This window comes from Notamacropus eugenii, chromosome 7, assembly GCF_028372415.1.
Source record: "Notamacropus eugenii isolate mMacEug1 chromosome 7, mMacEug1.pri_v2, whole genome shotgun sequence".
Classification (NCBI taxonomy): domain Eukaryota; kingdom Metazoa; phylum Chordata; class Mammalia; order Diprotodontia; family Macropodidae; genus Notamacropus; species Notamacropus eugenii.
The window spans coordinates 151,026,825-151,040,040 of record NC_092878.1 but is presented as its reverse complement, the minus strand read 5'-3'; the positions used below and the strand labels follow the sequence as shown (position 1 = coordinate 151,040,040).

Below are 13,216 nucleotides of genomic sequence, written 5' to 3'. Positions count from 1 at the left end.
TGTTGGTAGAGGGAGTCACGGATCCAGTTCTCATTTTCTCTGTGACAACCAGCCTTTGGTGTGGTAGAAGAATTCTTCAGCGTTGCTAAGAGTTTCATCTCTACAAAAAGGGAGTAAGGACCTTTTGTTAAAACAGAAAATTAGTTCCCCAGATACACTGTGGTTTTCAAGACCATGTTACTATCTTGTTCACATCACCAAAGCACCAAGGAACTTAGGAACTAAGAAGTAGCAATCCAGATCTGAAATATTATTCTCCTGCTCAATAACCTTCAGTGGCTTCTTATTATTTATTGGATTAAATGCAAACTCCTCAGTTTGATATTTAAAACCCTACACACCTTGTCCCTAACCTGCCTCTTTAAAGCTATTTCCCTTTGGACACTCCTGGGTCCAGCAAAATGACCTTCCTATGGTTGCTCTGATACAACACTCTGTCTGCCTAGACTAACTCTCCATGCCTAGAAGGCACTCCCTCCTCTTTTCCTGTCCTTCAAGGCTCAGTTCAGATGAAATATGAACACTTTCTTGATCTTCTTGACTGCCAATGGTCCATTCTCCATTCCTATCCCCATCCTATTAGCTTGTATTTATTTTGTATACATATGCATACAAAATGTGTGTACATATAACCATATGTAGTCTTCCTAGGTAGAGTATAACCTCTTTGAGGGCAGGAACTCTGGTTTTTATAACCAGTGTTTATATAGCACTTTAAAGATTACAAAGCCCTTTACATATTTCATGTGATGCTTGCAACAACCCTGAGAGGTAGGTGCTATTATTATCCTATTTTACAGAGGTGGAAACTCAAGGCAAGTAGAAGTTGTGACTTGTCCAGAGTCATACAGTTAAGAAAATATCAGAGGGAGAATTTGAACTCAGGTCATTCTTACTCTAAGATCAACACTATCTTTTGCTCTACCTAGTTGCTGACCACAGAGCAGATGCTTAATAAATGCTTGTTCATTGATTGAAACTCTTCTCTCATCAACTTCCACTTCCTCTCCAAAATATCCCAGAGCACTGTGCTGTCCCCTTAGACAAAAAGCAGGAAATTGTTTGCTTATCAATTACTTAACATTAATGTTTACAATATGATATTGATGTACTAGGGAGAGAGTGACAAAATGGATGTGGCTACAATCTTGAAACTGTTTGAAACTAGTTACGAATGTCCAAAAGGCTACAACATCCTCCACTTGATGGAACTGAATCAGATGCCACTGGAACTAAAGCAGGGTGTGGGGCTAACAACACTGCAAGAGATGCAATATGCCCTGCAGGAGACCGACCATGAAAGGAGAATGAAGCGGACAAAGGTAAGTTCCCATTTTCAGACTCTTACAGGAGGAAAAAAAAAGAACAAGTACCAAGGAAAGAAGACCCGACAAATATCTGAAGGTTTTCTAAATTCTTGAGCTTTGAACAGTTGTCTGTTCTTTGTGTTTTAATTCTTGTTTTTTTTTAAATTCTGAGTTCTTAAGGGGTCCTTTTCTCAAGGATCTTATATTCTAACAGGGAGAGAGAACACATATAAGGGGATGGTGGCAAAGGAAGGGAAATTTGGTTTTACAAGTTACAAAGATGACAAGTGGAACCAGGAAACAGTGTACTGTCATGCCCTTTCTAGTCCCAATGGTAATTCTTATTTAGTTACTGTTTCCATAGTAAGAGATGGAAAGAGGGGGCCTAGACAGGCAGGATTGAGAGCAAATTGCAAGAGGTCCTATCAGATGATTGTATGGGTTGCAATAATATGACAGGTTAGGTAAGTTTGAACTCCCTAATTATAACTACTTACCTCCAAGGAAGGAACTCCAAAATGGAGTGGTTTAACTCCCCAAAGGTACATTCAACTTCCATCCCCAGGTACTGGTTAGGATTTCTTTCTGTCTACTTACATTCTTTCCCTGTTTCTTCTTTCTTCTCTGAATCATCCTTCCATTCCTATGTTTTTCTGAACCTCTCATAGTCTTCAATTCTGACTGCACTTTCATGTCCCACAGTTTTTTTCCTTATTCTTCTGTCAATAGGCACACATTTTATTTCTACTTTTTTATTACTGTAAAATGTACTGCTAGGATTATTTTGGTTCATATGGCATCTTTGTTAGTTGTGGCATATTGTGCTAGATAGTGGGAATGAACAAAGGGCATGAACATTTTAGTGATTTTTCTCCTATAATCTCGAATTATTTTCAAGGATGATTGGGCCAGAATCACAGTTCCCCAAAACAATGTGGCTATCTCCTGATGGTTCTTCCAATATGGACTTTCTGCTTTTTGTCTTTGCCAATTTCCTGAGTACTGGTTGTTTTAATATACATTTCTCTCATTATTAGTGATTCAGAGCATCTTTTCTCATAATGTTTAGAATTTGCAGATCTTTTGAAGACTTCTCCTTTGAACACATCTAATTGGAAATGACTTTCGATCCTATATGTATCAATTTCCTTTATATTTTGCATATCAAACTTTTATCAGTGACATTTCATGCAAAGATTCCCCTCCCCCCATAAAACAGTTTCTTTTCTTATTCACATACTAATTTGGTTTCTGGAAAAGCTTTTAAATTGTATGTAATTGAAATTGTTTATTTTACTTTCTTGATCTCCCATATCCCTTGCTTGGTTAGGATTCTCCTATTAGCTATAGATATGAAGGTTAATGCCTGTTTTCTAATTTTTTTAAATGATGAAACATTCTATTTTTAAGCCATGTGTCCATTTGGATTCTATTGTGGTGTGTAATGTAAGATAATGGTCTATATATAATTTATGTCAGACTTTGTGGTTTTCCCAGAAGCTCTTGCCTTTGATCCAGAAATTGTTGTTCTTGGATCTATCTGTATCCCACCCAGGTCCCAAACCCTTTGATGTGGCCCTTTCTCTTTATTGGTGGAGATCAATGCCCTGCACCTGTGTAAATGGTGGGGCAGAGGTGGTGAGAATGGAAGAGAGAAAAACTCCAGGCTTTTCAAGTCTCTTCAAGTTTCTTTGGGCTCTTTACTTTCTTCAGGTCTGGGACTCTTCTGGCTTCGAGTTTCAAGAGAGAAGATGGACAATGCCAACCCCACTTCAGGTTGATAGAGAGGAAATAAGACTCTAGAAAGAAACCCCCCCCCCAACTTCTTGCAAAAATAAGAGATCAGAAATTATATTTCTATGGGAAATGTTGTTATGTAGAGCAAGGACTGTTCCCTACATGTAGCATGGGGTACCATTGTGTGGCTCAGAAAGAGGCAGGATAGATATCTCTAGCCTCTTCACCCCATCAGTCTTCTCCAAGGAGCAAGTATTTCCTGCCAGGAAGGGAAGCAGGAAGTTGGGTGTATGAGTGTGACCACTCTGCTCTCCTCTGAGAGGGGGTATCAGGCTAGAAGTATTTCTATCTACTCCCTTAAATATTACTAGTCTAGTGAATATGGTTTTCAGATTTAAGTTAATCTTCTGATCACTGTTTCTTAATGGGAAAATGAGTTTTACATCCAATGCTTTACTTTCTTCCCATCAAATACTACTTCCACAGTGAGCACACATACACAGCAACTGACAAAGATGCCCATTTATCCAATAACAAAATAGAAATCAGCATACATAGCAGAATATATATATATATCAGACAGTACACAGTGAAAGAACTCTTCCATTGGGAGCAAGGGGAAATTCCCTGATGTTTCTAGTGTAGCAAACTGGGGATGGGGCCATGTTAGGCACTACTAGCTCCTCTCATGATGGCTTCTCCCCAGTCTTATTTTCCCTTCAGCAACCAGAAGTGGGGTTGGTGTCTTCCACCTTCACTCTTGAATCTAGAAGTCAGAGGAGTCCAAATACTGAGGTGGCTGAAGAGCCCTAAGTAACTCAGAGACTTAAAGAACCTGGCACTTCTCTCTCTGGCTTTTGCCAACTCTGCCCCATCCTTCACACAGGTGCAAGGGACTGATCTTCACCAATGAAGACAGAATCCCAAACCAATGGGTTTTGGGGCTCAGGCTATGTATCTAGCACTGAACAGCTGTGTTGGATTTGTCTTGCTTGTCTAGTACATCCCATTGTTCTACTTTTCTGGGGGTTTTGTCTAGAATCAAATAATTTTGATGATTACTACTTTGTAATATCTGTCAGTCAGTTAGTAAGCATTGGTTAAGTACTTACTATGTGCTAATACCAGAGAATAAAATTACAAGAAAAAAGAAAGCCCCTGCCTCAAGATGCTTACATTGGAAGACAACACATAAAATAGCTGAAAAGGGGGTGGGCAAAGTCATATGGTAAAGGGGTGAGAGGGCATGGCGGAAAAACTCCAGAGGGCATCATGAAGAATTAGACATGGATAGCCTGGGTGTCTTCCTTAAATGGAGTTTCTGGGAGGAAGCATCCAATCACAGAAAGAGGCTACAGGGTCAGAGGTGCTTCCAAGACTGAAGTGACCTTCCAGGATGAAGACATTTCTGAGATGTGGTAAAAAAAAATTTTTTCAGGAGTGCATTCCAGAAAAGAAAGTAATATAATTTGAGTTTTGGTAATGTCATGCTCCCTTCATTCCTACTTTTCCTTTCATCTTTTCCCATGCAGTGCCTTTTGTTCCTCAAAATCAATGTTGTTACTCTTTTCTCTAGGTCTGTAATGTGTGCCCTTGGCAATTTGATTGGTGTGACTCTAAACCTGCAGATCAATTTAGGTAGCATGTTCCTTATTATATTGGCATGGCTCGATGAATACAGCATATCTTCCCAATTATTTGTCATCTTTCATTTTTGTAAAGAGTATTCGGTAATCACCTGTATAGAACTATAAGGGTTATGGCATTTTTAAATGGGAATTGTTCAAGAATACACATATTTCTCAACACCAGAAAGAACTTTAACAAATATATATTTTAGGGATGGTACAATGCAGGAATATTATTTGTCTTTGTAGATAAGATCCCAGATATTTTCATAAGATCAGAATTTCAGAGTTAGAAGGAACCTGAGCAACTTTGTAGTCTGACTCATACTCCCCAAATAACTTCTCTGTATTCTGTATGGACTTTCTCTTTTTATCATATTGCCTTTTAGGTTTGGCATGTTCTTTATACAAAATATTGATAGATTTTGTGAATCTAGTTTGTACATTGCTATTTTACGAAAAATATTAATCATCTCTAGCTCCTTTGTTGACTCTCTGGGGATCTATCATGTTATCTGCAAATAGGGATAATTTTGTCTCTTTGTCTATGTTCATATCTTTAATTTCTATTTCTTGTTTTATTTACAGCGAGCATTTCTAGAATTATGTTAAAATAAGAGCAGGCAGAAGGGACATCCTTTTTGGACTGAGAGACCTTCTGGTGTTTCTTCATTGCAAGTAATAAAATGTATCAGTTTCAGATGGTCTTTGCTCGTTTTAGAAGGGCTTGAGAAGAGCTTACTTTTGCAACTACTCCAACTCATATTGTCAAACTAGGAGAATGTCTCACCTGATTTCCTATAAATATTTTTTCCATTTTGCAGTGCCCAGAAGAGAGCCATCAATGTATAATTTTGTTATAGGGGGAACATTATCTGTGAAAGTTGGTAGGATTATAATAGTGTCTGGTTCTTCTACCATGCCTCTTTTTCAATAACAATGAATGGTTATTATAATCATGTACCTATACATAGAGCAGAAGTTTTAATCTTTTTTCTGCCATGAATCCCTTTGGAAGCCTGCTAAAACCTATGGATCCCTTCTCAGAATAGTGCTTTTGAATGCATAAAATAAAATATATAGGATTACAAAGGGAACCAATTATGTTAAAATACAATTATCAATTAATAAAAAAATTCATAGATCCCAGGTTAAGAACCCTTGGCATAGAGGTAAGCAAAATTTCCCTTCCTAAGTGCTTCAGAGTTGGCCTAATGTCTCCTTTTCTCCTCTCCTTCCCCAATAAAGGCATAGGACTTGGCATTTATGGTGTCCAGCTGAGTCAATACTTGTGTACTAATGGATATTGTGCAAGTCCAGTGTTGGCAACATGACTCTTTCTTTTTTTATTATTCCTAGCTGCTACTTTGGCTTAAGTTTTGCAAGAGGATAGATTTTTTTTTTAGCACAGTCAGTGGAATCTTTCACAATGAATGTGATTATAGGTTTGCTCACATGTAAAATTTAGACTGCTCTGGAAACACATGGAGCTATTATCTAATTGATGAAATATTTTGGTTATTGACATAAACTCAAACCAAGGAAAAGCATGTTCCCTAAAATACTAGAGTAGGAACTAAATTTAAACATTATGCACAGTGATGTTTTTGACTTATCAACAGCATTTGAATCAAGGAACTAAGGACTTACTTTTTGAATCACTGTAATAAAAGGCCAGAGCACCTGAAATGAAATTGGAAATTTCTCTTTTCTACAGAATCCTTACAAACCAGACTACGTAAAGTTCAGATATGGGGCCTGGTATCTGCACACCAAGTTATGGAAGAAGCAAAGAGAAAATGAACCTCTGTTGGATCCTAAAATGGAAGCTTCTTCCAAACATGAAAAGTTGAAAAAGCATCTTCAAGAAAAGGTATGTTCACACGTCATTATCTAGAATCTCATTTTCACTTGGGCTAAAAATTGCCCTATTCATTTGTGACCTTTTTACTTGACTCTAGAATTTTTTGAGAAATATATAATTTTCCTACAGTTTCACAACTCATATCATGAGTTCTATAACCAAGATAATAAATTATTAGAGAGAGCATATGTTGTTACCTGACTACAAGATGGACCCAAAGAATATCTAAATAATTTTCAGTCAATGATGGATTGGTCAACATTCTGATGAATTTGATACATCACTAAAATGTAATTAGGATGTTCCATATCCCCACCTCAAGTAATGTAATGGAAATGGTATGAGCATGATTTTTTAAAAAATAATTTTAATGCTATCTTTTTTATATCACCCTAGTTTCTCCCAGTATCCTCCAATAGTCCCTCCAATATCCAATATTCAATGGCCTCTAATATGCTCTCTTCCAGAGAGCCAACTCAATAATAAATAGTATTTTAGAGACAAAAAAAGATAAAGAGGAAATATCAACATAACTGATCAAAAAAGTCTGAAAATATGGGCAATATGCAACACTTGAGGATCTTTCACCTCTGGAGAGGAGTAGGGTAGGAGCGTCCTCCAATCCCCTCATGTGAGTCATGCTTGTTCTTTGTAATTTTGCAATATTCACTTGTGACTTTGTGTGCATGTATGTGTTTTTTTTCTCGTTTATATTGTTGTAATCATCGTGTACATTGTTTTGCTAGTTCTGCTAGTTTGCTTCACTCTGTGTTAGTTCAGGGAAATTTTTCTTTGATTTTCTGTGTTCATCACATTCTCATTTCTTATAGCACAAGATTATTCCATTATATTCGTCTAGTCCACTTTGTTTAGCTATACCTCAATCAATGGGCAGCTACTTTGCTTCTACTTCTTTGCTATCACAAAAAGTCTTACTACAATCGTTCCAGATTGTTTTGATTATTATGACTTAGTAATACAGTTTGAAGTCCTGGAACTACCGTGTTTCCTTCCTTAACTTTTTTTCCCCATTGATTCCCCTTGACATTCTTAACCTTTTATTCTTCTAGATGAATTTTGTTACTATTTTGTCTAGATCTATAAAATAATTCTTTGGTAGCTTGATTGGTATGACACTGAATAATGGAATTAACTTAGGTAGAATTGTCATTTTTAGTGTATTGACTTGGCCTGTCTATGAGCAATTAAGATTTCTCCAGTTGTTTAGATCTGTCTTTATTTGTTTGAAAAGTATTTGTAATTGTGTTTATATGATCCATGGATTTGTCTTGGCAGGTAGACTCCCAAGTACTTTATATTGTCTATAGTTATTTTAAATGGAATTTCTTTTTTTATCTCTTTCTGTTGGATTTTGTTGGTAGTTATTAGAAATGCTGATGATTTGTGTGGGTTTATTTTACATCCTGCAACCTTGCTGAAGTTGTTAATTGTTCCAATTAGTTTTTTAACTGATTCTTTAGAGTTCTCTAAGTATACCATCATATCATATGCAAAGAGTGCTAGTTTTGTTTCCTCATTGTCTGTTTTTATTTCTTCAATGTCTTTTTCTTGTCTTATTGCTATCACTGGTATTTCAAGTACTATACTGAATAATAGTGGTGATGATGGATATTCTTGCTTTACTCCTGATCTTATTGGAAAGGTTTCATGTTTATCTTCATTATATATAATGCTTGCTCTTGCTTTTAGTTAGTTAGCTAGCTACTACTTGTCATTTTAAGATTTAAGAAAGATTCTGTTAATTCCCCTGTTTTCAAGTATTTATAATAGGAATAAGTGTATTTTGTCAAAGGCTTTTTCTGCACCTATTCATATAATTGTATGAGGGTTTTTTTTGTTTTTTGTTATTGATATGGTCAATTATTTTGATAGTTTTCCTAATATTGAACCAACCCTGCAATTCCTAGTATAAATCTCACCTGGTCATAGTGTGTAATCTTTGTGATATATTGCTGTAATCTCCTTACTAGCATTTTATTAGATTTTTTTCATCAATATTCATTAAGGAAATTGATCTATAATTTTATTTCTCTGTTTTTGCTCTCCCTGATTTAGATATCAGCATCATAATTGTGTCATAAAAGGAATTTGGTAGGAATTCTTTACCTCTTTTTTCAAATAGTTTATATACTATTGGAACTAATTATTCCTTAAATGTTAGGTAGAATCCACTTGTGAATCCCTCTGGTCCTAGAGATTTTTTTCCAGGGAGCTCATTTATGACTTGATCAATTTATTTTTCTAAGATAGGGTTATTTAAGAGTTTGATTTCCTCTTCAATTAATCTGGACAGTCTATATTTTTGTAGATATTTATCCATTTCATTTAGATTGTCAATTTTATTGACATATAATTGTGTAAAAGAACTCCTAGTAATTGCTTTAATTTCATCTTCGTTGGTGATACATTTCCTCTTTTCATTTTTGATACTAGTAATTTGGTCAACTCACACCCATGCCCTCTGTCTACATCAGGGTAGAGATAAAATTGGGAGGGACAGAGAAACTAGGGATAGAGTTGCAAAAAAAAAAGAGTTGAGAGGGGTGAAGAAAGAAAAAGAAAAGGTTATTGAAGCTTTTTTTAGTATGCAAAAAAGAACAGAAGGAAAGCAAAAAGGGATCCCAAGAAGCAAGGTAGTTTTAACAGTTATATACTGAATTTATTATACTTCACACACCCCCAAAGCAAGCTGTACACAGGAGAGATCAGTGCCATATACACTCATCTTTTTCTGTTATAATGTGTATGTGGAAGTATCCAGATGAATGAAACAGAAAATAGAGACTACCTCAGAAAAAAAGAATGAACACTACCCCCCCCCTCCACACACGTTCCCTTCCCTAGTCAGAATAAGATTAACAAGTGAATTCTATGAAATACTAGGGAAAAATATTCCAAGGTCCCAAAAATCGCTTTTTAAAATAGCAACAGAAGGAATTCTACCAAATTCCTTCTGGGAAAAAACAAAAGAGAGTTAATAGGGGCAAAATATTTGCAGCAAATTTCTCTAGTAAATGAATGATATACAAGCCATAAAGAGAATTGATGCAAATAAGAAACATTCCTGTTTAGGAATGTGACTATTAGATAAGGAGTCAAAGGACATGAATGGTCAGGTCTCAAAGGAAGAAATCTAAGCTATCCAAAAGTATATGAGAAAATACTCAAAAACACTACTAATAAAAGATAATAAAATTAAAATGACTCGGAGGTCCCATCTCACATCCATCAGATCGGTGAAGATGACAGAAAAAGAAAGTGACCGTTATTGGAGAATCTGTGGGAGAACAGGCATACCAATGTACTATTGGTGAAGGTGTGAACTGACCCATCAACTTTGGAAAGCTATTTGAAACTATACCTGAAAAGTCACTAAATTGTGCTTGCCCTTTGACCGAATAGGACCATAATTAGGTATAGTCCCATGTGGGAAAGGTGACAGATGGCAAGTGTATGTTTCTCAGCTGGAAGGAAGACATGAAGCATGATGGGAGGATCTTAGGAAATTTTGAGCTCTGAGGAGGACCCAAAATAGATATATCAGTGAGCTAATTTCAAATGGAATATATGAAAATTTTGCTATATCAAATTAAATATGCTTATAAGCAGTTGGAGCCTTGTCTGACACACTGATCTGTTTAATGAGTGATTTGTAAGATAGAGCTTGCTATTTTTCTGAATGTGCTTACTTCGTACTGAAACTTGGTCAGTTTATTTACTCTCAACTTCCTCCCACTTGGGTGAAAGATGTCCTCTTCCTCCTCCCCCTCTCTTCTCTCTCCATCCATTTAGGTGGAGCTGAAGCATGTCTTGTTTTCTTTCTCTACAGCTGATGATTCTGGCATGGGTATAAAACTTCCTTGAGAGGAACAGAGTCACCATTTAGTTTTTATGAGTGACTCAACAACTCTGTCCAGTAAAATTCTGAAATGTGAACATGGAACTCCCTTAGATTTCTCCTGAGAGACCTAAGAGTAAACTAAATTAAAGAGGTTAAAGTCATGGTGTAGAGGAATTTTGAGAAGATGGAAGAATAAGGCAGAAAACGACCTGCCTCTCCTAAATTCCCCCCCAAAATAACTTAAAATAATGCCTCAAAGTAAATTTGAGAGCAGCAGAAATAATTAAATGTCAGAGTAAAGCAGACATCCAGGCTAAGACAACTTGGGAGGATGTTAGGAAAGATCTGACCTCCCAGGGTGGAGGTCTGACTTGACTGAAGTGCAGATACCTCTGAGTTAAAAAAGAGCAAGCCCTGGGGGCAGCTGTGGTGGCAGCCTTAGCTTTGATAATGTTAACCCCATAGTGGTGTTGGGGGCTGGGTAGTGGATCAGGGGAAGATTGAGGTAGCCCTCTGCTGGCACTGAAAGTGGAACCCAGGTGCACTGACCAGATGGAGTCCCAGTGAGTACGTCAGATGAATGCAATTTTAGAGGTACAAGGGCACTGCTGGTTGTGGTCACTCACAGGAGAACAACATCCTTGACTTTGGTTCCAGGGCAGAGGAGCGAGGTAACATTTGCAGCCACATAATAGACCACAGGGAGCAAGAGCATTTGAAGTGGCAGCTGTGCTGGGGACTCTGGTTGCAGTTCAGTAGAGGAAAGGAATGTCTGAGATCACTCATAGACCAAGATGTAAGCTGGAGGAACAGTAACCATGCCTGGCCTTGTATTATAGAACACTGGAAGAACCAAGAGGTCAAAGGCCCCCAGATAGACTTCGAAAAAGAATAGCATTAAGAACCTGAAGCCTGGGACATTATCCCTTACATCCAGGAGCAGAGCCCAACTCTGACATAAAGTAAACAGTCAAAAAATAGGCCAAAAAATGAGTAAAAAACGGAGAAAGAACCCAACCACAGATAGCTACTATGGTGATATAGAAGATCAAGGTTCAAACTCAGGAGACAAAACAGAAAACTTCAAAGAAAAATGTAAAATGGTCACAATCCAAAAAAAAGACTTCTTTGGAAAAGCATTAAAAAGGACTTTAAAATTCAAATAAGAACTGGTAAGGAAAAAATGGGAAAAGAATTGAGCAATGAAAAAAAAAAAGCAAGAAAATTATGAAAAATAGACCAATTGAACAGAAATCAAAAAACTTACTGAAGAAAATAACACCTTAAAAATTAGAATTGAGTAAGGAGAAGCTAATGACTTCATAAGACATCAAGAAATAATAAAACAAAATCAAAAGAATGAAAAATTGAAGAGAATGTGAAACTTTCTCAGTAGAAAAAACAACTCACCTGGATAACATATCAAGGAGAAAGAATATAAAAATTGTCAGACTACCTCAAAGTTATGATTTTTTTTTTAAAAAAAAGTCTGGATGTTATTCAAGAAATTATTAAAGAAAACTTCCTTGAAGTTCTAGAACTAGAGGATAAAATAAAAATTGAAAAAATCTACCTATCCTTGCCTGAAAGAGATCCCAAAATGAAAACTCGAAGTAACATTATATCTAAGTTTCAAAGCTCTCAGCTCAAGGAGAATACATTATAAGTGACTAGAAGCAAACAATTTAAATATTGTGGGCCTACAATTGCAATAATACAATATTTAGCAGCTTCTGGATCAAAAGACCAAAGGATTTGAATTATGATATTTCAAAGGGCAGAGAGTTGGGTTTCAAACTCAGAATAACCTACCCAGCAAAGCTGAGTGTGATCCTACAAGGGAAAACATGGATATTTAATGAACTAAAGTACTTTCAAGTATTCTTGAGGAAAAGACAAGAATTGAACACCAAATTTGACTTGCAAGGATCAAATGAAGCATAAAAAAGTAAACATAAAAGATTAATTATAAAGGACTTACTAAGGTTAAATTGTTTGCTTCTTATGTAAGAAATTTATATTTGTAACTCTTAACAATCTCATCGTTACTAAGATAGTTCAAAATAGTATACATAGGTAGAAGGCTTGGGATTGAGTTGAGTTGATCCTAAAAAAAAATTGGGTAGGGAGAGGTAAAATGAAGTAAAAGTAAAGGGTTGAATGGAAAAACTGTTACAATGGAGAGGAGGAAAGGGTGGAGGTCAGGTAGTATGAGAACTTTTTATTAGATTTTTCTAGTTTTTATAGTCATTGGAGCTAGGCTAAAGAGAGAATAACAATCTCTTGGGGTACAAAAGTCTTAACTTACAGAAAAAATAGAAGGGCAAGGGAATAGGATAGGGGTGGTACTCTTAGAAGTTTATGTGGATTAAGAAATAGAAAGATGACCTGTGAGAGTTCTCCCCCCATAGACCATAAAATACCTGTAAAAAATGACTCTAAACAAATTCTAGAGCAGTAGAAGCCACAAAAAAACAGAATGAAAGAGATTTCCAGCCTAAGGTAGCCTGGAAGGTAGACAGGAAAGGTCTATCATACCATTCTTGGAGCCAAGCACAGACCACAGAGCTCAGCCTGGCCTCGGCCATGCAGCTTGGCAGGGACAGGGCCAGAGCAGGCCTCAGGGGGCAGAATCTCTGACAGCAGCTGCGGTTCCCAGGTTACTCAGCCCACAAATGCCAAAGACAACTTCAAAGGTCAGTGAGAAAACTCTTTCACCTGGGTGAGAAAGGAACGTGTTCTATCCCCGGTCCCAGGCAGCAGCAGCGTCCATTTTTGGAGCCCTCTGCCTAAAGCCCCTGGGGGAATCAAGCTGCTG

The 13,216-nt window shown here is 36.8% G+C and overlaps 1 protein-coding gene across 2 annotated transcripts in view; it reads left to right on the top strand.

The window, feature by feature from the left end:
- FAM47E (family with sequence similarity 47 member E) overlaps positions 1–13,216 on the top strand; it is a 59,503-nt gene that overhangs the window by 29,757 nt on the left and 16,530 nt on the right. For both annotated transcript variants that reach the window (XM_072624100.1, XM_072624101.1), the window contains exons 5-6: positions 1,116–1,322; positions 6,390–6,545. In XM_072624100.1, the coding sequence (XP_072480201.1) occupies positions 1,116–1,322; positions 6,390–6,545 (363 nt within the window). The remainder of the gene's footprint in view (positions 1–1,115; positions 1,323–6,389; positions 6,546–13,216) is intronic.